This window comes from Fundulus heteroclitus, chromosome 18, assembly GCF_011125445.2.
Source record: "Fundulus heteroclitus isolate FHET01 chromosome 18, MU-UCD_Fhet_4.1, whole genome shotgun sequence".
NCBI classification, from domain to species: domain Eukaryota; kingdom Metazoa; phylum Chordata; class Actinopteri; order Cyprinodontiformes; family Fundulidae; genus Fundulus; species Fundulus heteroclitus.
In genome coordinates this window covers 2,890,254-2,912,506 of record NC_046378.1, presented here as the reverse complement: position 1 = coordinate 2,912,506, position 22,253 = coordinate 2,890,254, and the positions used below count along the sequence as shown (strand labels likewise).

Below are 22,253 nucleotides of genomic sequence, written 5' to 3'. Positions count from 1 at the left end.
GTACATTGTGAATTCACAGTTGAATGACATTAAGGTCTATAAATCTAAGTCATTTTGTACCCTGTTCCCAAACTACTGTACTTCCATTTCATACCATTGCGTAGATTTATCCAAATATCTATTAGAAAGTTGGTTAAATTTATAGAAACATTTAAGAGGTTTACTTTCTGTTGGCGATTTGGGCTTTTAAAATATTAATTTGTGCAGAAAAATTAAAATAAAATCTCCTGTTTTTGTTACTGTCCTCAATGACAAATACATAATAAACCCTGCCCCAACAAAACCTGATGCCTTATCAAATCTAAATTTACTAAGCTTACTACATTTTTCTTATTTAAAGTTGATGTTAAATCACAGAAAGACCTTGTTTATTTAGAGATCAGTTCCATTATGGGCTTCAAACTGTTCATAGTTCTTTTTTCTATTGGCTATTTTCAAAGAAAATATGTGAGTGGAGCCTATCCCGGGTAGGGCTGGGAGAGAGACACTACTTAGTTAAAAGGTTCTACATTCACAAAAGATAGTCACCATAATTTACATTAAATGGAATTTGGAGGTTTTATAACATAAATCTGTGGTTGTGATTGTTGCATAGATGCATCTGAATACATTTATTGATGCTTACAAGTTTTTTCCGAAATGGATACTGTTAAGAAACACTGTCTTTTGGGGGGAAAGCGAGTGAATTTAACATTACACATTACCAAGCTGAAGAAGATTGGAACCAAACACACTTTTACCATGAATATATTTTGTCTTGTGGTAGGGAGGAGGCATTTGTGAACATTAGACAGAGAACATCTACTCCGATGAAGGGCTGAATTTATGTAAAGCAACATCTGTATCTGAGTGTCATATATTCATTTATGTTTTTTTTTTATTTTAGGTCAAAATAAATATACCACAATAAGTCATTTGGATGATTTGACATATTTCTGCTTTTGTGGGCATTAAAATAAACATACCCTACCAGTCAAAAAATTGGAGTCATCCAAAAAATGTCTAATTTTTTCAAGAAATGTAATTATATTTATTAATTGAGTTGTAAGATAAGTAGAAAACATAGTCAAAACATTGAAAAGGTTAGAAATAATTATCTTTCTTTTAAAGGTATATAGCCACGTTATATACCAAAAACTGTTTGATCATGATAAAATAAAGTTGTATAAATGTCATGTAAAGCACTTTGCATTGTCTTTGTACAGAAATGTGCTATAGAAATACATTTGCCTTGCTTTTTGCCTTCCCTATACACCAAGCCTCCATCCTGATGATGTTTTGATGGTCCGTTTTGTGGACAAAAATAGCCTCAGCACCAGGTGCGATGAGTGGATATAAACATACGTGGCGCCTTCTCCTGGCAGTCTAGAAGAACCATCATAATGCCGGCTTGCTTAATTAATAAAACAGTATTAAATAATGCCAGAACAAGCCCTGACCCTCTTAAATGCCTCGCAGTAAAGCGGCAGCTCGGCGTGATCCAAGACCAACCATTATTAATTAAATATACCGATCTACAGCAACTTTAAAAGCCTCATATCAGAACATTTATTCACGTCAGTCAACTCTGCGGTCACATCTGAGCCTCGGCAGGTTTAGCATTTGCTTCAGTGAACAATGTTCATACTGCATTCCCAGCGACATTCCTGTCTTTTCCCTCTTGGAATCATATATTTTTGCCATTTTTTCACTGAATCTTGGACCATTCTTTATTGTTTTTCTGGGAGATGCTAAAAGCCATTTGCTGCTTCCTTGCTTTATCCCCTGCTGAACATGCACAGAGACGTATCTTCATAGTTATTATAAATAAACACGAAAGGCTTTAGTAACAAACTGAGCAAAAACAAAGCATAAAACGGCAAAATAATAACTAATACCCCAAGCAGGATGTAATAATATTTCATAAAAACGTTGTATGCTTCCAGAGTGAGCTACTGACAAATCAATAAAAAAAATAACGTGGCTATGCACCTTTAAAGAATCTTCCATTTGCAGCAATTACAGCCTCGCAGACCTTTGGCCTTCTACCTGTCTGTCTGTTGAGATAATCTGATGAAATGTCCGCCCATGCTTCCTGAAGCCCCTCCCACAACTTGGACTGGCTCAATGGCCACTCCCTGCTGGGCGCCCTCATAACAGCTGGCTGCTCCATTACAGACAGAGTATCACAATGACAGTGTCTAGGCTGTATTTCTGATTTATTTTATTTTATTTGGGCTTTTCATAAAAAAAATACATGGACATGTCTAAGTGACCCCAAACTTTTGACCAGTAGTGTATCTTATTACTTATTATTTTTTGTTGTTTTAATATTTAATTTGTGTTCTGACTTGGGCATATTATCACTGTCTTCATTTCACTAATATCATAACTCTCTACGGCGGCCGTTCTTAAATTCGGGTAAATCTTTGCTCTAATAGAATTATGAAAAGTTGTAACTTGCATGTTGTTTGTTCGTTTGTGTTTTTTATCTGTCTCACAGTCTTTCCTGCTGGCATCCTGCAGCCCACCCTCTACAATCCTGAGTTTCCACAGTGAGTATCCCCGCTTCTCTCCACAGAGAGTCCACAGCTGTTCCACAGCTACAACAAAGGTCGTTAAAGCCTGCGTTAGTCTGGAAACCCTCTGCTTCTCCTTATGTCCCAGCACACCCGATTAAACCAATTTAACTACCCACCAAGAGCTCAATTACTGAACAATGCCCTGCTAATGGAACAGGTGTCATTGAAAGGTTGTCGCCCTAAATTTAAGCCCGTCAAGGAATTTGATGGGGCATGAAAGTGGATCTGACTCTGCCTATTCTGACTGTCTCACATTTTTGTAAAAAGATATTAATGAATTACAGTTACAAAAATATTGACCATTACAATTTGTAACATTGAGTTGCTGTCAGAGGTTAACATACCATCATTATGAACTTAGAATAGAATAGAATAGAAATAGTTTTGTTTTTCTGTGGGGAAACTCAAATATATACACATGAAAGCACATGTGTATATATTTATACATAAATATAAGCAATAATAATAAAAAAGACCATATAGAAAGGTCAAACACACTACATGTAAAAAAAACTATCCAGTAAAGAAAAACTGCAGATACAGAGTCTAAGAAATTAAAAAGTGCATTAGGAAACTGTACATATGTGCGAAAATAGACCATTAACAAGAATATGGAAAGAAGCAAGGAAGTGCAGGAGTTTAAACACCTTATTGAGCTTGTTGGGAGCAGGGATGGCTGTACAGTCTAACAGCTGGAATAACCTACAATAATGCTCTTCTGTGCACTTAAGATGCAGCAGCCTGTTGCTAAAGCAGCTCTCCAGTGTTGTGTAAGTGTAATGCATGGGGTGGGAGACATTATCCTAGAGTGTTGTTATGTTTGCTGGGATTCTCCTTTCTTTTACTGCCGGCATTGGATTGAGGGGGCATCCAAAGACAGAGCTAGCCTTCCTGATGAGCTTCTGAATTCCCTTCATCTCAGCTATTGATAAGCTGCTGTTCCAGCAGACAACACCTTAGAACAGCGGTGCCCAAAGTTTTTTAGTCGCACAGACCTTCTTTGTCCCAACCGAGTTGACGCACCCCCAATCCCCTACACCTTCAAAAACAAAACAAATGCAAGCAGCATTTTTATAGCCATATTAAAGATGACATGTTTAATCATGCTCAAATGACCAGAACACACAACAAAAGAAATAATAAAAAAGGGAGAGGGTGCGAGAGAGAGCGAGAGGCATAGAGTAACAATAACAGAGCGTCGGCCATGATAAAGCTGTTATTAATCAGATAAATAAAAGTTATTTCCTGATTGTTTCACACCAGTTACATTCAGCAGGTAAACACGCCCATGGCAACACACTTCAGCTCCCCTCACCGCCACCACCGCACCAAAACCAACAGCGTTTAAGTTATTTCCTGTAGGTGTTACTCCAGATTTCTACACAACACCTCAGGCCCGGTAAAATCAGTGAACAGTAGAGTATTATACGTTATAATTCAGAAAATGTTTTGCTTTAGTAAGAATTGTGATGCTTCTGATTGTCTGAACATAGTTAATGTGAGGTGTCCAGCAGAATTTGTTGACGATAATCTACTATTTACACCTTTACTCCATCTATTATGACTTTCACATCTATATTTCCTTTATAATTAACTTGAACTTAGTTTTTCTCTGAATTTAGGGAAATTTGTTTCTGTCAAACCATTTTTTTTTTACTTTATTCATCCTTGGTGTGATATCACCCAAAAGCTGCTGTAAGCGCTCACCTGTACAGAAAGATTTGTATCATCTGGAAACAAAACAAACTATAATAATTTAGAAACCTTACATATGTCATGTCAACCTGGCCAGCCAGATTGATAGCGTGCAGCACTCTCTGTTATACACTTTATCAGTCTGGGACTGCTCCCATCAAATCAGTTTGGGGAAAGGACAGAATTTCAGCAGAACTGTCTGAGTTGATTGGATGAGGCAACACCTAGTGCCCGCCTAACAAATATTTGTTTTAGCCAATTATGGAATCAAATTAAAATGCAAGCAGCAGACGTCATGCGAAATCACACCAAGGTAAGCTAGTCAAGGCACTTGTTGCTGTTCTTCTTTCAAAGATGAAATTGTAGATTCTGACAAAACAGACATGATAGCAGCAATTTCAGGAAACTGCGGGATCAGCAGCTCTTGCTTTGGTAGCAGCTGGTATGTCCTGCCTCAAACCACAATACTGCAATGTGATTGGCCCAAACCATTTTTGGTTCAGTCACAAACGGTTGAAGGCAGATCAGTACGAGATGGATTCTTGTGTGTTTGTGAACGCACAGATACCACGAGAATAAACGGTTTGGGTCAAATGCTTTTTCTAGATCTACAAATAGACCCAATGCAAGCTTTCCTCTATTGATTCCAGGACTGCCAGTGCTGTGGATCTCTGAGATCTAAATCCATATTGACTTTCAGAACATAATTTGTGTTTATCAATTATGTTTTCCAGTTTATTAATAAAGTTTTTTTTATTTTGGAAAATTGTGAAAGTAGATAAATAGGCCTATAGTTGTGAATTGGTGTCTATCTCCACTTTTTCTAAGGCTATACAAAACTGCAGTTTTCATTTTGTTTGGAAATTTACCAATTTACCAGGAAAGAGAGGTTACAGGTATCAGTGGTTTAACAACTGCATCAATAACTCTTTTGATTGTTGTCACATCAGTGTCATTACATTCAGTAGAGCTTTTATTTTTTCACATTTGTTAACATCAGCTGTGGTCTCTCTCTCTCTTCCGCTGCGGTGAGAACAATATAATTAAGATTTTTTTGTTATTGTGAATTCCTCATTGCAGCTCTCTGTTGTTGCAGGATCAGAGATTGTTTCTGTCACGAACTCCTCATTAAATTTGTGAACCACTACAGACACATCTTCAATAAATATGTTGTTGCTATTAAAATGTTTTGGATAATTAATTTATGTAGATTTCTTTGGAAAAAATTTTTTTGAAATTAAAACCTTTAATCTTGGCTGAAATCTGCCCACTTGGACAAGCCAAATGACTTTGGAACTAAAGTTTTATGTACAGATGAGTCAAAGATTCAGCTGAGGAGCATGAGGGGTCTGGCTGAGACCTTCAAACATGGGGCTGTTTGGCTGCAGATGCCGAGCAGAATAACGAAAAATGAGGTCTGCCTCTAAATTCTGACTCCATCCATAACATAAAGGAGAGGCATCAAAAACACAAAATGTTGCCCGAAGTTTGGCATTTTTAGGAAAAAACAAGACCAATTCAAACAGGTATGCAGTGGTTACAGAGTGAGACGCAGAACAGCCCCGATTAGCTGAACAAGCTTTTATTTTCCCTCAACACACTCTTAGCAAACCAAAGCTGTTTTCAAGAAAGCAGTAGTGGTAATGTTGAGCAATATTTAAGCAAACATTCAAAGCATTCCTAACTACATCACCTGCAGTTTTATACCCCCCCACACACACACACACACACACACACACACACACACACACACACACACACACACCTCCGAACAACTCCATAGATACTTACAAGCATGAGATAATTAGACCTGCAGCTTGTGCATTCAGCATTTGCTTACGTTTTTATGTCTTCATTAGAGCTTATCACCGCTACTTCTACTAGTGGCAGCTATGCATGCAAATCGATTTTAATTAATGACGGTACAAACACACAACACACACACACACGTGTGTCCCCCTAAAGTTATTACTGCAGTAGCCCCAACCTCCCATAAACTCTGTCTCTCTCTTACACACACACACACACCTCTACACTGATGTTGAGTATAATGAAGCTTCAAACAGCCTGTTAGTTTAGCAAGGGAGTCGGCCCAGTGTGAGGCAGCTTATCGACTAGCTGTCAGAAAGTCATTTTCAGATGTAGCCATGTGAATAGCCTTAAGTCTGGCCTCTCATTGCTCTCTGGATCTGCATGTACAACACAGACACCACTCCCGCTTCTCACAGGGGTCAAGGAGAAGGAGGGGTACCCCGATCTTTTCTCAGGAGGGACACAGGAAACTTGTGGAAATGATATGAATGTTTTTTTTTTGTTTAGTTTTTTTTTTAATCAATCGACAACTTGGGAAATAAAGATTAATGTTCTAAGTCCCTCTATGGATTTGTGCATTGCTTGTTAAACATATATTTGATTCTTTCTAATTAATATAAGCAAAAAAAAAAGTTGCCTCTACACTGATTTTTATTCAATAGAAATCTGAAACAAATGGATCCAAGCAAGGTCTCGAGTGCTCGGTTGTTTAATCCAGCTTGCCTAAGCAGAATTTGCAATGAGGACAAAGGGACAAAGGAAAAGAAAGCCAAGTATCTGACACTAATGAGACACCTCAAATCAGTCAAATGGCTTTTTTTTTTGCCAGAACACAAACTTTAAAAAATCTCTAAGGAATTAATTGGGGTATGTTGGGGGAAATGTCTCTTAGTGGGAAGCGTTAAGGCTGTACACTGCATGAATAGGTCTAGTTATTAGCAAATATTAACACATTTCTAAAGAGAATTATTCATTATCAAAAAACATTTCTTATATGATTAAAGGTAGAGCTTTTTATTTTTTTCCGGAAATGTAAGTAAGTCCCTTTTTAAATAACTGGCCTTGTTTCTTTCTACCTCTTCTTCTCATAAACTTGTAAGACTGTTTGCTTCTTGCGACTCTCAGCCATTTTCAAAGTATACGGTGAAAGCAGCGGAGCTACAATGAACGGCTAACACCGAAGCTAACCAGGTACATAAACACTTGAAATACGCATTCGCAGCCAGCTAGAGTACACTAACAAGGAACGAGCACGCACACTGGTGTTATGTAAGCATATCAGAATGATTGGCATGTGGGACAACCAATAGATAAGGTGATACCCCCTGAACTTGAGGGACCGAGTGAAGTGAGGGCAGGACCAATCCTTCGACCTCTGACCAATCCCTGCCATTCGGACCAAATGGCAGGGATTGGTCAGAGTTTATAGAGGCATGCAGCTCTCACAGAGATCTAATTTTTTACCCTCTTTTTTCTGTTTAAATAATGTCTTAACTACTGTCAGTGTGGAAGGATGATTTCAAATAAAAAAATTTACAGTAAATGTCAAAATTTTAAAGTACAACTCTCCTTTGCCTTGTGTGCACAAGGAATACACAACAGGAAAATGTCATCTATAATTTAGGAGAAAATCTAACTACTGCATAAAAGGGGGTTAATGGAGTTGTACAGAAATTGACACAAAATAATCCAATATTTTATTTATATAAAAACAATGGATATAGTGCCAGGATCTAATTTTCCTGCAAATGTTTTATTAGAGTAGAAATCTCTGGCCAGGATCCTTTCACCTTGGATGAAGACTCAGCTTTGATGTAAAAATGCAGCCAGAACATGGACGGTCTGTGCAGAGTCTTTGGGTCATTATCAGAACAGCAGGAAGCTCTCCATGGGAAGCATACAGGCTCCTTTTCCTAAATCCTCGGACATCACGTATCATGGCGACGCTTTCGCTGAAGAGTGCTTACCAATTAGACCCTTTTGGACGCGGCCACTGAGCTCCCTCATCAGCATTCAGTCATCCAGCTCTGCGGAGGCCTCACAAAGGCTGGAGAAGGGATTATTCTAAAAGTTGCAGAAAAGTAAAACAGGAGGCCTGGAGTTGGGCAGCCATGCGTTAGCACATTGCTCCATTACAACACCCAAAAGAGATGTGACCGTGTGATTGTGGGCTTTGACCCAGTTTAAAGAACAGTCTTCTTTTGAGTATAATTCCAGCTTGACTTAATCACACATCAGAGTATCAAGTCACTGAACCCCACGTTGCCCTCCAATCTGCATACTGGTATTTAAATCTGTGTGCACCTGTGTGTGGGGAGCGGTGAATGCGACCTGAAATGTAAAAGTATATCCACTGATCAGTAAAACTAAAACTAAATAGAGTGATGTTTAGAAAATCAATCGTATTAAAATATGTGGTAATGTGGAAGTCATGAGAAGATTCTTCTGATGAGTTCAGGTTGCTTGGATACCTGGAAATTTCTAGGAAAATACCTGTTTGACAAGGAATAGGATTGTAGTGGCATCATGAGTTCCTTGTTACTGAAGGAACTTTTTCAAATTAACTGTGATCCAGCCACGTTCTGAGAGGTGGAGTATTTAACAGAAAAGGTAGCGTCAAAAGAGTCAAGGCATCTTTAAAAAAGCACTTTTTCTGCATATTTGTCAAAGTCAACGACCAACAAGACACTTTTAACATTGAATAAGGTTGACCTTGAATAACTGTCCAATCCAAGCAGACTTAAATGCTTTTATTGGTGAGCTCCTTCTTTGTGTAAGAAAGTCCTGCATAGACCCCAAACCTGATGTGTTATCATTGTCTGCTTCCATGTTGTCCTGACTAAACAAAACACAGCTTTTAATGTCAGGAAGTACATAAAACACATATGTAAGTCCATTTCTACCTGGTAGCACAAGACAGGATTTACAGCAAGGTTAACTTAGCTAATTTTAGCAAAATAATGGAGCCAAGTTAACTTTACATTAGAGAAAGTTTGACAGTGTCAGAAAGTGCTGAACAATGACAGCTATGTGTGTTGGTGAATTAACATCAGTCCAAGCTGAACTCATGATGTCAGAATGGAAATAATTATAGTTAAGTCTGGGTAAATTTACCTATCACTTACCACTGCAAGGACAGTTTTAACATTCTTGTCTTTTTCTTCTTTTACTTTCATTCCTTTCCCACTAATGTTCAGGTGTGTCTTGATGATGCCTGCGTAGTTCATATTTTTGTAATTTTCTGTTTCCATTCTGCTTCCAGATCTCTGAACTATGGAGGAATAGGAGCTATCATCGGCCATGAGCTGACACACGGTTATGATGACTGGGGTAAGAATGACAACCGCTCTGTCAATGTTCATCCTTTATTTTTTTTACCATTTTTACTTCACCTTCACATTCTGCTTCTTTATTATTTACTTGTAACTTTTTATCCCAGTCAAAACAATGACTGCCAGAAATGCTCTTCTGATAGGCTGTTCACCTAACAATTAGACAACGTAAGCCTCCTGGGGTGGTGCACTTCATGTTTATCTGATATGACAATGCAAGACAAGGGTTAATATATACAAACATAATGAGGGGAACTTACAGTATAATCTTGTTCAGCTACCAAAAAGTGGAGCAATAGCATGTGTGGCAGTTCTTTGACTGTGAAGAAAAGTTATGTATTATGCCGTTTTCATGCTGATATTCACCATCCCCCTGCACTTTTGCCCTTCATCTTAGTGATGCAATGGTTCATGTCCCTAGGGGGCCAGTACGACCGCTATGGCAACCTCAAGCAGTGGTGGACTCAGGAGTCCTACAGAAAGTTCCAGAGGAAGGCTGAATGCATCGTCAAGCTCTACGATAACTTCACTGTGTATAACCAGAAGGTGGGCGTTCCCCCCCCCCCCACACACACACCACAAGTCACAATGGCTGAAAATTGAATATTTCATTTTTAGAGTTGATCCCGTGCTGTAATGTATTAGTTCTGTTCCTAAAAATCATTTCAAAGTTCTGATGATGCTCAGTGGGCTAATAAAGCAACTCTTGTATAATGGAGGCGGCTCTCAGAGCATATAGTTAAGACCTGTTATGTGACTGGAACTGCTGGTCAGGGTGTCCTGGTCTCCTTTACATTAGAGAGTTTATTCCCCCATCCAGTCGTTAGGACTCTTGTAGTTGGTTCTTCACTGCATCTCCACTTCTCAACCTGAAGTTCTTGATGCTCTGGTGAACTGCTCTATCATATGTAAAGTTCCTAGCAGCAGTGTCTTTACATGCAACATCTTTTTTTATGTAAAGCAAATAAGGCATCTTTTTTTTTTTCTTTGAAGCTAAATTGTCATTGTCCACAGCTGCTCAGGAATGTCTCCAGCTGTCAGTGTGTGAGAGACAGCATAGGCCATGAGCAGATCTGGGATTTGAACTCAGGATCTTATTGCTGCTAGGCAACACTGCTAACGGCATCATCACCAAACTGCCCCATTGCTTATAGCAGAAGACACTGATGATGCTTAAAGCACATCTGTTCTTCTTTTATAGCAACCAGTTGGCTGATTAGATCGATGAACTGATTTCAGCTGGACTCTCTTACGGCTTCATTTGTGCTTACGATTGAACTAAAGTCAGCCATTCAATTCTCGCCTGTGCAAAGTGACTTATAAAATTATTTTTAAAAATTAACTTCCTGATTTGGGGCAGCTTCATAACCCTGATCGATCTGCACATTAATCTTAAACAACGCGTGAGCTGCAAAGTTTGCAAAACAATGCTGGTGTCACTGCTAAGAGTTTTGGCCACGTCTACATAACGCTGCATAAAGCTGAAACCAGCAGGTGTTAGTCTTAAAAAAACAAGAAATGGTTCCAGGGGATCTCAGTATACGTCCAAGTACTGATGTGATGACACTGATTACATCAGCAATATCCCATGTATAGTCTTAAAATTACAAAGTCAAAATAAAACTAAATAAAAGCTGCCTGTGTCATCCTGCCTCCAGTTGTAGCTAGGTGACCTTGACTCCATGGTACCCAAATGCAGATTTGACAATGTAGGATGCATGTGGAGTCAAAGTGATCTTTGAGGTGAGTCAGACTGCAAGCTCCAAAAATTGCAAACCCCACTGAAGCACTTAGTGGTGTTTAGGAGCGTATGTCTCCAAGCCGGAGTGAACTTGATATTGCAGTGCTTTAAAAAGCTTTTTACTGTTTCTTAATCTCCCTTTCTGTGTGTGCAGGTGAACGGCCGCCTGACATTAGGGGAGAACATTGCTGACATGGGAGGACTAAAGTTATCGTATTACGTAAGTAAAGTACTCTGCAGTAATTGTTACAATTTTCCTCTACTGCTTTAAAAAAATAGAAATATTTCCATGTATTTTTTTAGATCATTTAATAAATCCTTTGAACTATTCTTCATAAATCCCTCTACTTTTTCTTTAAATGAGAAAAAAGTTCTACATCACTATAGACTCAAGTTAAAAGATGAGATTTATCTCAGTTTCATTCAAATTACAATTTCATTAAATATTTGAGTTACCTTAGAAAAGAAATTGTGGCTGTCATCTGATTCACTCAGAATATCAAGTCTCCACTGAACTGACGAGTATTTAATGCTGGCAAATACAAGGTTCATTTCCCTGCAGCTACATAAATACACACAACACAGATCCCCTACGTACATCTTTATTTTTGCGATTTTGAGGGGGTTTGTGATGGCTTTTGTTTAGATTCATGTTTTTGTTGTCATCTGTTATGTTCTATAGGTCTTGCCATATTTTGTTTTTATACAGTCATTCCTCGTGGATGAATTCTGTCAGTAATGTGCTTATTGGAATTGATGCTGGAACTTTTTCATGTTAAATGGACAGTGAAACAGGAAGGTAGAAGAGGAAAAAAGGAGAGAAACAGAGACAAAATGCCAAAAGGGAGAGAAGGTGAAAGAGAAAGAGCAGAGAATAGGGAGAGAGCAATACAACATTATTCATTACTTTGAATAAGGCATTTCTAAAAACAAATCCACCGCCATCAACTGCCTGTAGAAACTGCCTAATTAGAAGACCCCTAAACAGAGTTCACTTTTGAGCAATTTATTCTCAGCATGAATGCAGCGGTTCTGTAAAAGGCCTTATGGGGTTTCTTAGGGAACATTAGAGAACAAACAACATCATGAAGACCCAGGGACATATTGGACAAGTCAGGGAGAAAGTTGTTGAAAAGTTGAATGCAGAGTTAGGCTGTAAAACAATGTCCAAGCCATCATCTGAAAATGGAAACAGTATGGCACATATAAAACTGCCAAGACACGGACAACCGTCTAAAATGGCCAGGCAAGGTGAGCATTACTTAGAGAAGCACTGGTGACTCTGGAGGAGCTGCAGAGATCCAACGCACAGATGGGAGGATCTGTTGACTGGACATTTCTTAGTCATGAACTCCGCAAATCTGGCCTTTAAGGAAAAGTGGTGAGAAGAAAAAAGCCATGACATGTCCTGTTTGTTTCGGTCAAGTGAGACCAAATCTAAGCTTTTTGAGCTACTGGCAAAGTGCTATATGGGGTTGAAAAGTAATATTTCACATCACCCTGAACACACTCAATCGCCCATTCATTCAAATATGCTGGTCACCACATCATGTATGCTTTCTTCAGCAGGGTCATGTATCATGTAGGTACACATATATGTGTACCTTGTACCACTCTTTTATGTGAAGCTCTTGGGGTGTTTTTGGAAGACACTGTAACATAATAAATAGGCTATAGTTGGTTTATCTGGTTCCTGGTTTCCTTTTTGAAAATGAGAAAAATCTTAACATCTAAGTCTACGGTTGTTTTTCTATTTCCTGTCAGTTATTATCTCTTCACTTCTTCTTGCAGGCATATCAGAAATGGGTGAGGGAGCATGGTCCAGAGAGGCCCCTCCCTGGCCTAAAATACACCCACGAACAGCTGCTCTTCATAGCCTTTGCACAGGTACAGAAACTCCTCTGAAGAATCTGCAGTTCTAGTTTTCTTTCTGATTTTAAATCATATCAGGTGCCACTCTCAGCTGGAGCTGCAAGGCGGAGGGCAGGTTGGCGCGGTCGCATACCAACATTAGCTGATAGATGCATTGAGAATTAGAGGGATCAAATAACCAGAGTCTTGATGACAGCACGGTGTCTTCAAGCGCTAGACCACCCTCGATCCTGCCAAGTATTACAAGTCATCATTGATATTCAATGGTTCATTGAAATTCATGGCTTAATGTAACCGAGGCGGAATCTGGAAACACTTTAGAATGCAACGTGGTGTGTTTAAGCTCGTTTTTTAAAACTCCTGCCCTGGGGGAAATGTTATGAAAGTCAGGAATATGTGCTTACATTCATGTGAAATGTCATATGCAAGTGTGAATAAAACGCTTAAGGCAACGCAATCACCTCGACCAAAATTAATGCGGGCCTCCAACCTGCACAGCAGGCAGACACACATGCCTTTCAAACATAATGACTTATTAGGTTTGGCTTTAAAAGGAAAAAAAAGTGAAGAGAAATGTGATCATCATAGCACGAGGGCTGTTTTCTTCAGTTCATTTGTTGCCATCGAAATATTTAGTTGTATAAAACGAAGAAAAAATCCAGATCCCAAAGTTTCTCAGTGTTCGATGACATTCACAATAGAGAAAGATGAAACAGACAAAGCTATATTAGCTTCTCTGTCAACATGCCCACTGGCTGTATGCAGAAGGGGACGGATGCATTAGTCTGGAAAAGATACAGCAGAAGCTTTAAACTAATAATTGTTTTTTAGTGTAGTAGCATAATGCCACTATCAATGATTTAAAAAAAGCTTTACCTATCATGCTAACCTTCGACTACCTGTTTTGGTTTTAACAAAGTGGCATTTATTCATATCATTTTAATATGAACTTAACAATTTTTCAATTTACAGTTTCCCTGTTTTTTTAAGTTGGTCAGAGTTCTGAGATTAGAGTGGGAACGTCTGTTTATTAATCACTGACTTCCCTTTTTTCTGGGGTATAAATGTAACAAACATCAATGTCTTTCAGCTATTAGCCGCTGCTCTGGACCATGACCCTTATTTAGCTTTCCACCATTCCCAACATGTGGTAAACGTATGGAGTTCACTAAAGTCTATGGGTTGAGGTGGGCAAGGTGTGAAACAAAGGTTGTATATGTGGAGAAATGCTTCCCCACTGTTAAAGGGTAACTCACCCCCAAATCAACATTTTTATAGAGCTGTCTACATATCCTATCATTATTTTTTTAAAGTTTGTGCATATTTGTTGAAATCCTGCTGAGACTGTGACGTGGGTAGCTCTGCCACTGTGAGGTATAAAAGCAGCTCTGTCTTAAAAAAAAACACACAGCTCCTTCTTGTGCCTCCACAGTGAGCACTGTTGCACTTTTCAAACCTTCTAGCGACTTTTTTCTTCAAAGAATAGACTAGAAACAAATCTATCAACTTTGTATGTGTTATTGGCAAATTTACATGAAAGCAACCAATTGTTGTGCTTCTGCCGTTAGTGTCTTGAGGCAGCCAGGAAGGGGCTGCTGTGAGACCGCAGTGAAGTTGGTATTAGGTAGGATATTGGATATTTGCGCTCCGTGGCTTCAACAACCTAACCCTAACCCTAGCCAGATTGATATTGCTCCGCCTAGCTTCACTCACATCCATCTGGGACCTCTTCCACAGAGAGTGATTTCTCCAACCAATTGATTTGTCCAGCCAATCAGGACGCAGGGCTGGAGTGTCATAGATGTGACGTAGTGGAGAAGCGACCGTGACGTGAGACTGTTTTGATACAGACAGCAATGGCGGCTCGCATCAAGGAAGCAAGCGTTAACATTGAGGAGAAAATATTCTCCTCCTCAAAAGACCAAACCATGGCGCAACTACCAGCATAACTCTGCTCACTATCCATGATTTTGTATGGTGGTTTTGCCACGGATCGGTCATTTGAAGTGGAGGATTTTTCACCCCCCAAACGCATAGCTATGGCAACAAAAGCATTACCATTTCAACCAATAGGAAAAGTCAACTGCCACCGTTCAAACCCTAAGAGGGCAGTACTAAAATAGTTCTAAGACAAATGTTGCAGAATTAAACAAGTTTGTCTAAAAATAGAAAAAGAAAAAAAAATAGAAAAAATGCACAGTAACATTAAAGTAGCAACTTAAGGCCCAGTTTTTACAGTTTATATGCAAAAAAGTATATTTTTGGGTGAGTTACACTTTAAAACAGCACTTTGTAACTTTTAGCCCTTAGGGGGTGCTAGACCTGAAACATTTAGGTTTAGCGCCCCTAAAGGCCACTGGCAACACTGCAGACAGGTGAAGAGAATAGACTACCAGAGAAGACCAGGGGCCCGTTCTTCGTACGTCGCTAACTCAGTTAGCTGGATTTGATTGTTGACGATTTGGCATGATCTTGGATTGTTTGGTTCTTCGAAACTCATCCTGGACTTGCTGTCATAGCAACATGTGCGCCAGCTTAAACCTGCTCGAGAGCAGGCTTATTTCATGTAGACAGGATTAGATTGCAGCTTTATAAGCGGAGGAGATAGGGAAGTCTGCCGTAGCCATGTCTTGTCCGTTTTTACGACAGCAACCTGTTGCAGAAGGTGCAAGAATAATTTCTGAGCTTTTCGAATTAAACGCGTATTGCGCAATAGACAGGATCCTTTAGCGCAGCGCGACAGTGTAATTGTAGAGAGATTTTTCTTGGTGGCTGTTATAAACAGACAAGCACATCATTTAACAGTGGCTTTTAAAGAGGAAAAAGTGGTGTTAGAGCCATAAATAGAAAATATTTAAGTTATTTGTATGATGGTTTACTTTTTATTTTTATCATATTCAGTAAGAAGATTTGTTCAGGCCATTTTATTGTGAAGTTTAGTTTACTTTGAAAGGCTTGCTTCCTGTCGAGCCGTACATTGCATTAGAAAAAAACTACGGATTGATTATCTAGACACGGAGCAATACAGTTTTACCGTGTAAACTGTTGATGACTTGGAAAAGGAAAAACTTCATTTTTTATAGATAAAGAATTTTTAGTTAAAATTAACGGTTTTCACGTGTCCTTTACTTCCAGTGTCTAAGGAATGACACCGATATTGGATCTGTTGCCATAAAAAGTGGCTTTTTTAAAATAAAGTATATTAATTAAAGACTACCATTTTGTAGAATATTCTTGTATTTCACTTTTACTTGTCCCCATGTTCTAATGGGTCCCGTGGAGGCTCTGATATAAAAGAACAAAGTAAATATGAGATTATTAAAATGCAAAAATACATACTGTAGAAAGTGATAAAAACATCTAACATGGAGAGCACGTACACATTAATTTGTCTGCTGCTTTTTGCCAGCCCTCTCTCCTGGCTTTAGCAGACTTTGAGGTGTTACCTGTCGTTTTAATTAATGACTCAAATTCAGCGTAACCTTCCATTAAAAGATCGTGTTCTGCTTGGGAGAAAAACTGTGGGCGTTCTTTGGCCATGCTGAACAGCCAATAGCAGCGCTGCTGATCATTGTTTCTACTATCGATACATTTCCCCTTTTAAACAAACGCATGAACGCGCAGTTATCTCAGATTACTCAATCCAGCCATACTGATCAGAAACAACAGGTGTGTTCGAAGAAACTCAATTAACCGGATCATGATTAGCCGGATGAAATCATCTTGGATGTGTCATTTGATCTCGGATGTTTTAAGCAACGTACGAAGAACGGGCCCCTGGACTTTTTATGGTCCAAGCAGATTGTGCATATAGCAACAGTCAAAGATCCCGCCCTCTCTCTCTCTGTGCTCCCACCTTGGAAAAATCTACAGAAGACTAAGTGCTGTGCTGTTGGCAAAAAGGCAAACATCAAACCCTTTTCGGTGAGACAATGTTTCTGCACTAAAAGAGAATTTATTTTAAGGCTTTTTTCCACAACTCTGGCAGAGGGAACAACAAATGTTTCTAAGTCTGTACCTAATGATTTCAGTTGAACTTACAAAAACACCTTTCTAAAGCTAGAAACCCTTAAGTATGTGGTAATTGCTCAACCCGATTACATGTTAAACCTTGGCTGATTGTCCAGCATGCACTATTACCAGCAGCAGAAAGAAGCGTGAGAAGCGTTATGCTTTTCAAAGATTTCCATTGATTTAAACAAATGTTTTATTTGCTGTGCAAAAGCAATGTCAGACATTTGCAAATGTTGAAATGAAGATTGGACAACAGAACTCTCCATGAATGCTTTGGATTTTCTTTGTATCTTTGCAGTAGAAGAGCCTAAGGTATCCCCTGCAGCACCAGCCACCAAAATAACAGATGTAAACACTCTCTGTAAATACTATAGAATTGTCCACACTTTCATGTCGACAGTGCCGATACATTCCTTTACAAACTATTTTGCCTTCTTCTATACCCCTACTGATGTCTTCAGCCTATCTGATATGATCAGCGAATAAGACAGGGGATGGAGTTGGAAATACTATAGTTTTCTGATACTATGTCTTGGTAAAATACTGCATACCCAATATTAAATATCAATGCTGTCTATCAGAAACTCCTGGACATGAGGATCTAATGAGGAGATGGTCTCACCTTTATCTCAATTTAGTTCTTACTTTACAATCATGCCTTAAACACACAATGACACAAATGACAAATAACATTTTCCAACATGTTTTTTTCCATTTTCTAGAGTACAATTACATTTTTTACAGTGTTGAAAACTTAATCTCAACACTGGAATTCACCCTGTCTGTCTAGATATCAACATCTGGACCAAATCCTGACTCAATGTGATCCATTCCTATCTCATTGGTGCTTGGAATCGATCACAATTTGTTGGCTTTGGCTTATCTTCCAGCTTCTTCAGGTACTGACCAAAGGTTCTCAGAGGGGTTAGGGTCTGGGGGACTTCTTGGCTTGACATTTGTTTCCCATCATGGCATTTCCTCGTGCTGGAAAATGCTCCAGGTGGTCACCAACTTGTTTCTGGATGGTATGGAGTGTGCCAGGACTACCCTGCAGGGCATTTTGATCCCACTCTTTATTCATGGCAGTGCTCAGACCCAGTTTTTTTTTTTTTTGTTTTTTTTTTTATAAGCAAATGCTTTGTATCAGGAAGCTTCACAATCATGGTGGCTCTCACATTTTTCAAAAATAGTCCATTCTCGTATTTGTGCAATGAGTCTAACAACTCTCATGTGTGACTGGAAAAACTTCTGGCCATGTTTGAACAATTCTCTTGTCAACTTGTTGGTTGCGTTCTGGTTTTGAAAACATCATTCACCATTTCCTGGTGGCAAATTTGCTCAGAAAACCTGTTGCTTAAAAGGCATAATGAATTATCACGGATTCAGCAAAGCTTTTAAAGCAGCATGAAGAATTGTTGCACAGCAGAAAATACCAGGAAAAGCACAACAAGTAGCCAGAATTACTGCTGCAGGGGCCCCAGTACAGCTGTGTTCTTTATTCTGTTTATTGCTATACAGAGATGCTTATGAGGACATTGCACAAAGAGCTAACACAAAAAACTAAGAAAAGAGCAGAGAATGTCTTGCAGTGCATTCGATCGTGCTAAAGGGCACACATATAGATGTTTTTTAAAACTCTACCTTTTCAGGTATGTTCAGGTGTCTAAGCTCTTGATGCTGCTTGTATTTATTTTCCTTGACCACTATTGAAATATGCAGAAAAAACGAAAATAAATATCGCTAACACAAGGCAACTTAGGCATAAGTTGCTGAAGAGTGATGACATGACAATTAGAACATCAACCTTTGACATCAGCGTTTCACGCAATGGTCCCTCAGTCCTAAAGAAGAATCTCCAGATCACAAGGAATGTTGCTACCTTAGAGCAGTAGCTGGGAAACCTAACAAACTGGCACCCTGTGCAGAGATTTAAGAGCACCCTGTCATAAGCCCAGCCTATAGTCCACCACAGTGGTAAATTAGTCCTTGACCACTCCAACGGTCTCTGTCGTTGTGTCATTGGTCAAGACACTTCACCTGCTTTGCCTGCTGTAGTAGTCAGAGGGGGCACTGATTGTATGGCAACCTCCCCTCTGTCAGTCTGTGGCTACAGTGTAGCTTACCGTCGTCAGCCTGTCAATGGGTGAATGACTGAATGTAATGTGAAGTGCTTTGGGGTCATCAGACTTCATAAAGTGCCATACAGGTACAGGTCATTTACCATGTTGTGACCAGAGTAACCTATTCCATATTAACAGATCAGACGTGAAAGTCTCACGTTTCTCCACATAATCAAGGCACCCATTAAGGCTTTAACCACGCAAAATCCCAGTCATGTAGCTGTCAAAACATTATTTTACAGTCGTCAGCAGCCATTTTTTTTTCTGACAAAGAACATATAAAATGGCAATAAAATTCTGTACCAGAAAGCGTTGCCCACCTCTTCACTTTACGCTCACAAACAACAGCTTCTGTCGCCTCATGACTGCTTGAGTCCTGCTAAAGCTATCTGTCCTAGAAAGGCTGAACTGTTGCGTTCTTTGTTTTTTTTTCTTCATTCCACGATTCGAGTTGTGTAATAATCCCTGAGTAAAAAGTCCACACTCCAAAGAGTACTCCATCCATCCTTTTGCTGTCTTGCTAGTCAGCAGCCACACGTCCATTTGACACACTCTCTTTAAAAATGTCCCTTTTTTTAAAAAAATTCAAGAAAACCGCTTATTCTCTGGTTATAGTCACAGAAAGTAACATGCTTCAAGATTATGCTGCGTTCCTGTTTTAGTAGGCTGTTTTTTTCTGGGTTTTAAAGTTTCTATTTTGGTTGGTAAATCAATGGTAATAAAAGACCGCAATTTATTCATGTTTCATACTTTCACTCTATGTCTAGGTTTTAGCTCCAAAGGGATTTATGCACTTCAGCTCACTGTGGTGTTGGGTTATTTTTTTTTTCCCTTTCAGAACTGGTGTATGAAGAGAAGATCTCAGTCCATCTATCTCCAGCTGCTCACTGACAAGCACGCACCAGAGCACTACAGGTGACGTGTGTTTATTTAATTTTACATGTTAAAAAATCATTCTACTATAAAGTAATCATGAATGTTGAGATATTTCACACATTCCACATTACCTTTAACCTTTTCTTCTGTTTTGCCATCTCCTGCAGGGTGCTTGGCAGCGTTTCACAGTTTGATGAGTTTGCCCGCGTTTTCCACTGTCCCAAAAGTTCTCCGATGAACCCTGTGGAAAAATGTTCCGTGTGGTGACCCAATGATCCTTGACTTTTCAGCTCCCAGCAAAACTCACCTTTTCCTCAGACACATCACCCATTGCCAAAGCTCATCGGGGAGTGTGAAAGCCCCTGCATACGGATCCGCTGGTCAAACCAAGCATGGGTCACGTCGCTGTTGCTTGTGTACATATGTCATGTGATTATAAATATTTTTCTACGTTTGAATTTATTTTGAAATCATCTATTTTTCTATTTAGCAGATATCGCATACATCATGTAATGGATTCATAGAGTTTTCTTTCTAATTATGTATCATGTTCTCTTGTTTCTCCCTGGAAAAGACTTTATTTCATGTGAACTGCAGAAAATGCCCAGTCTAAAGTGAATATGGATTTGTAGCATCTTTGTACCAGCCAATCAGGAAGTATCTATCGGCAGGCATCGCTTTCAGGCCCCCCACCATTTTCCAGTTCATACATTTTTTTGCTCTCATGCCCTGACATTAAACTTAATAATAACCCTGCTGTGGTTACATTTGTATTTCTATTATCCTACAGTGAAAAAACAGATGTGTACATACACTATATAGAAAGATGTATAACCTTTTGTTCACACTGTATGACATTTGATCTGACTAAACCTTTCCTGTTTTAGGTTCGTTAGGATTTCTATTCTCTAAATCACAGAAAAATAAGAGATTTTTTTTTCAGAATTGTATATTTCTCCAAGCTCAGAATTCCACTTACACAAAGATTATTACGTCTTTAGACAGTTTGGGAATCCCAGAGCATACTGTCATGGCTTTGTAACTGTGTGTTATGGAAGGAAAACCCAAAACATTTGACCTAGCTCATCCAGTTTGAAGGTAATTCCACCAAATACTACAGAAATGCATGTCAGCGAGTCTTTTCAGCCACAGCAAGTCATTACAACTTGCCCACAGACTTGGCAGAGTTTTAAGGACAGACGCCCTTCTTGATGCAACAGAGAGTTGTCTCTTCCTGTCGTATCAAAGACACGGACATAGTCCGCTACACCACCCCAGAGGGACTATTAGAAAAATGCATGTAAACAAAAATAGATATTTGTTTAATAAATTTCAGACTTTAGCAAATAGAAATAATATTTCTGGAAATTATAACTGACCTAAACAGATATTTTTATGTAATTTGATGACAGTAAGATTTTTTTTTTTTTTCATTTGGATGTAAATATCTGTCTTTGGTCATGAAGTCCCAATAGATTTTTTTTTCCTTCCAACACACCAAATAAAATGTGTGAACTGGAAGGCCTGGAGAGGGGGGGGGGTTGGGCCTTAAAGCAGTGTTAAGGACCTGAAGTTATTTATTATTGAAAATCTGGGCCTGCTCTCGCTCTGGTGTTGGAAGTGTCATTTGTGTTGCAGCGCCGCCCTCTACTGGCCGCGGAGAGCTGTGGTCAGTGTTCGGCTCGTCTCGACTGTTGTAATCAATGTTTGCCTGCATTGGTCTCTTGTTACTGTGAGTGTTTGTACGGTTTTTTTTAAAAGACGTGTTGACTCACGCTGGGTGACTTTCTCAGGATTTGTAGCCAAGTGCAGCACCAAAGAGAGACATCTTCTCTCCAGGCCATGCTGCCAGAACACAGAGGAAGAACGGCATCTGTTGGAGGTCACGCGTTACATGTAACCCGTCAGAGAAACCAACAGCCTGTACACTGAGATCTAACTGTAATTATGGAGAATCATACATTTGTACACAGTGTTACTTTTCTATGAAGAATTTGTTAATACAAAAACAGGAGTCATTAGAATCTTTGTACAGTGGTGATGTATATCAGATGTAATGGTTGTGGAAGTGAGTGCATGTTTCCATCCAGACCGGCATTAAATTCTGATCGACTAACATGGAGGATCCCACACGCGCCGTAGTGTCCAGCTGCTAACCCACATGTGGCTGCTCTCTCTTCCTCTCTGTTGGTCACTGTTAATGTTCTAATAAAAACAAAGGGTAACCGTC

At 39.2% G+C, this 22,253-nt stretch overlaps 1 protein-coding gene across 4 annotated transcripts in view; it reads left to right on the top strand.

The window, feature by feature from the left end:
• Positions 1–22,253, top strand: part of LOC105926737 (endothelin-converting enzyme-like 1) — a 96,622-nt gene extending 74,369 nt beyond the window's left edge. The window contains exons 12-18 of one of the 4 annotated variants that reach the window (XM_036149736.1): positions 2,483–2,534; positions 9,331–9,398; positions 9,822–9,946; positions 11,296–11,361; positions 12,933–13,028; positions 19,986–20,062; positions 20,191–22,253. In XM_036149736.1, the coding sequence (XP_036005629.1) occupies positions 2,483–2,534; positions 9,331–9,398; positions 9,822–9,946; positions 11,296–11,361; positions 12,933–13,028; positions 19,986–20,062; positions 20,191–20,290 (584 nt within the window). In that variant the 3' untranslated portion in view covers positions 20,291–22,253. Of the gene's footprint in view, positions 1–2,482; positions 2,535–9,330; positions 9,399–9,797; positions 9,947–11,295; positions 11,362–12,932; positions 13,029–19,985; positions 20,063–20,190 lie in introns of all 4 variants that reach the window. The other 3 variants (XM_036149734.1, XM_036149733.1, XM_036149735.1) reach the window with 3 other exon arrangements.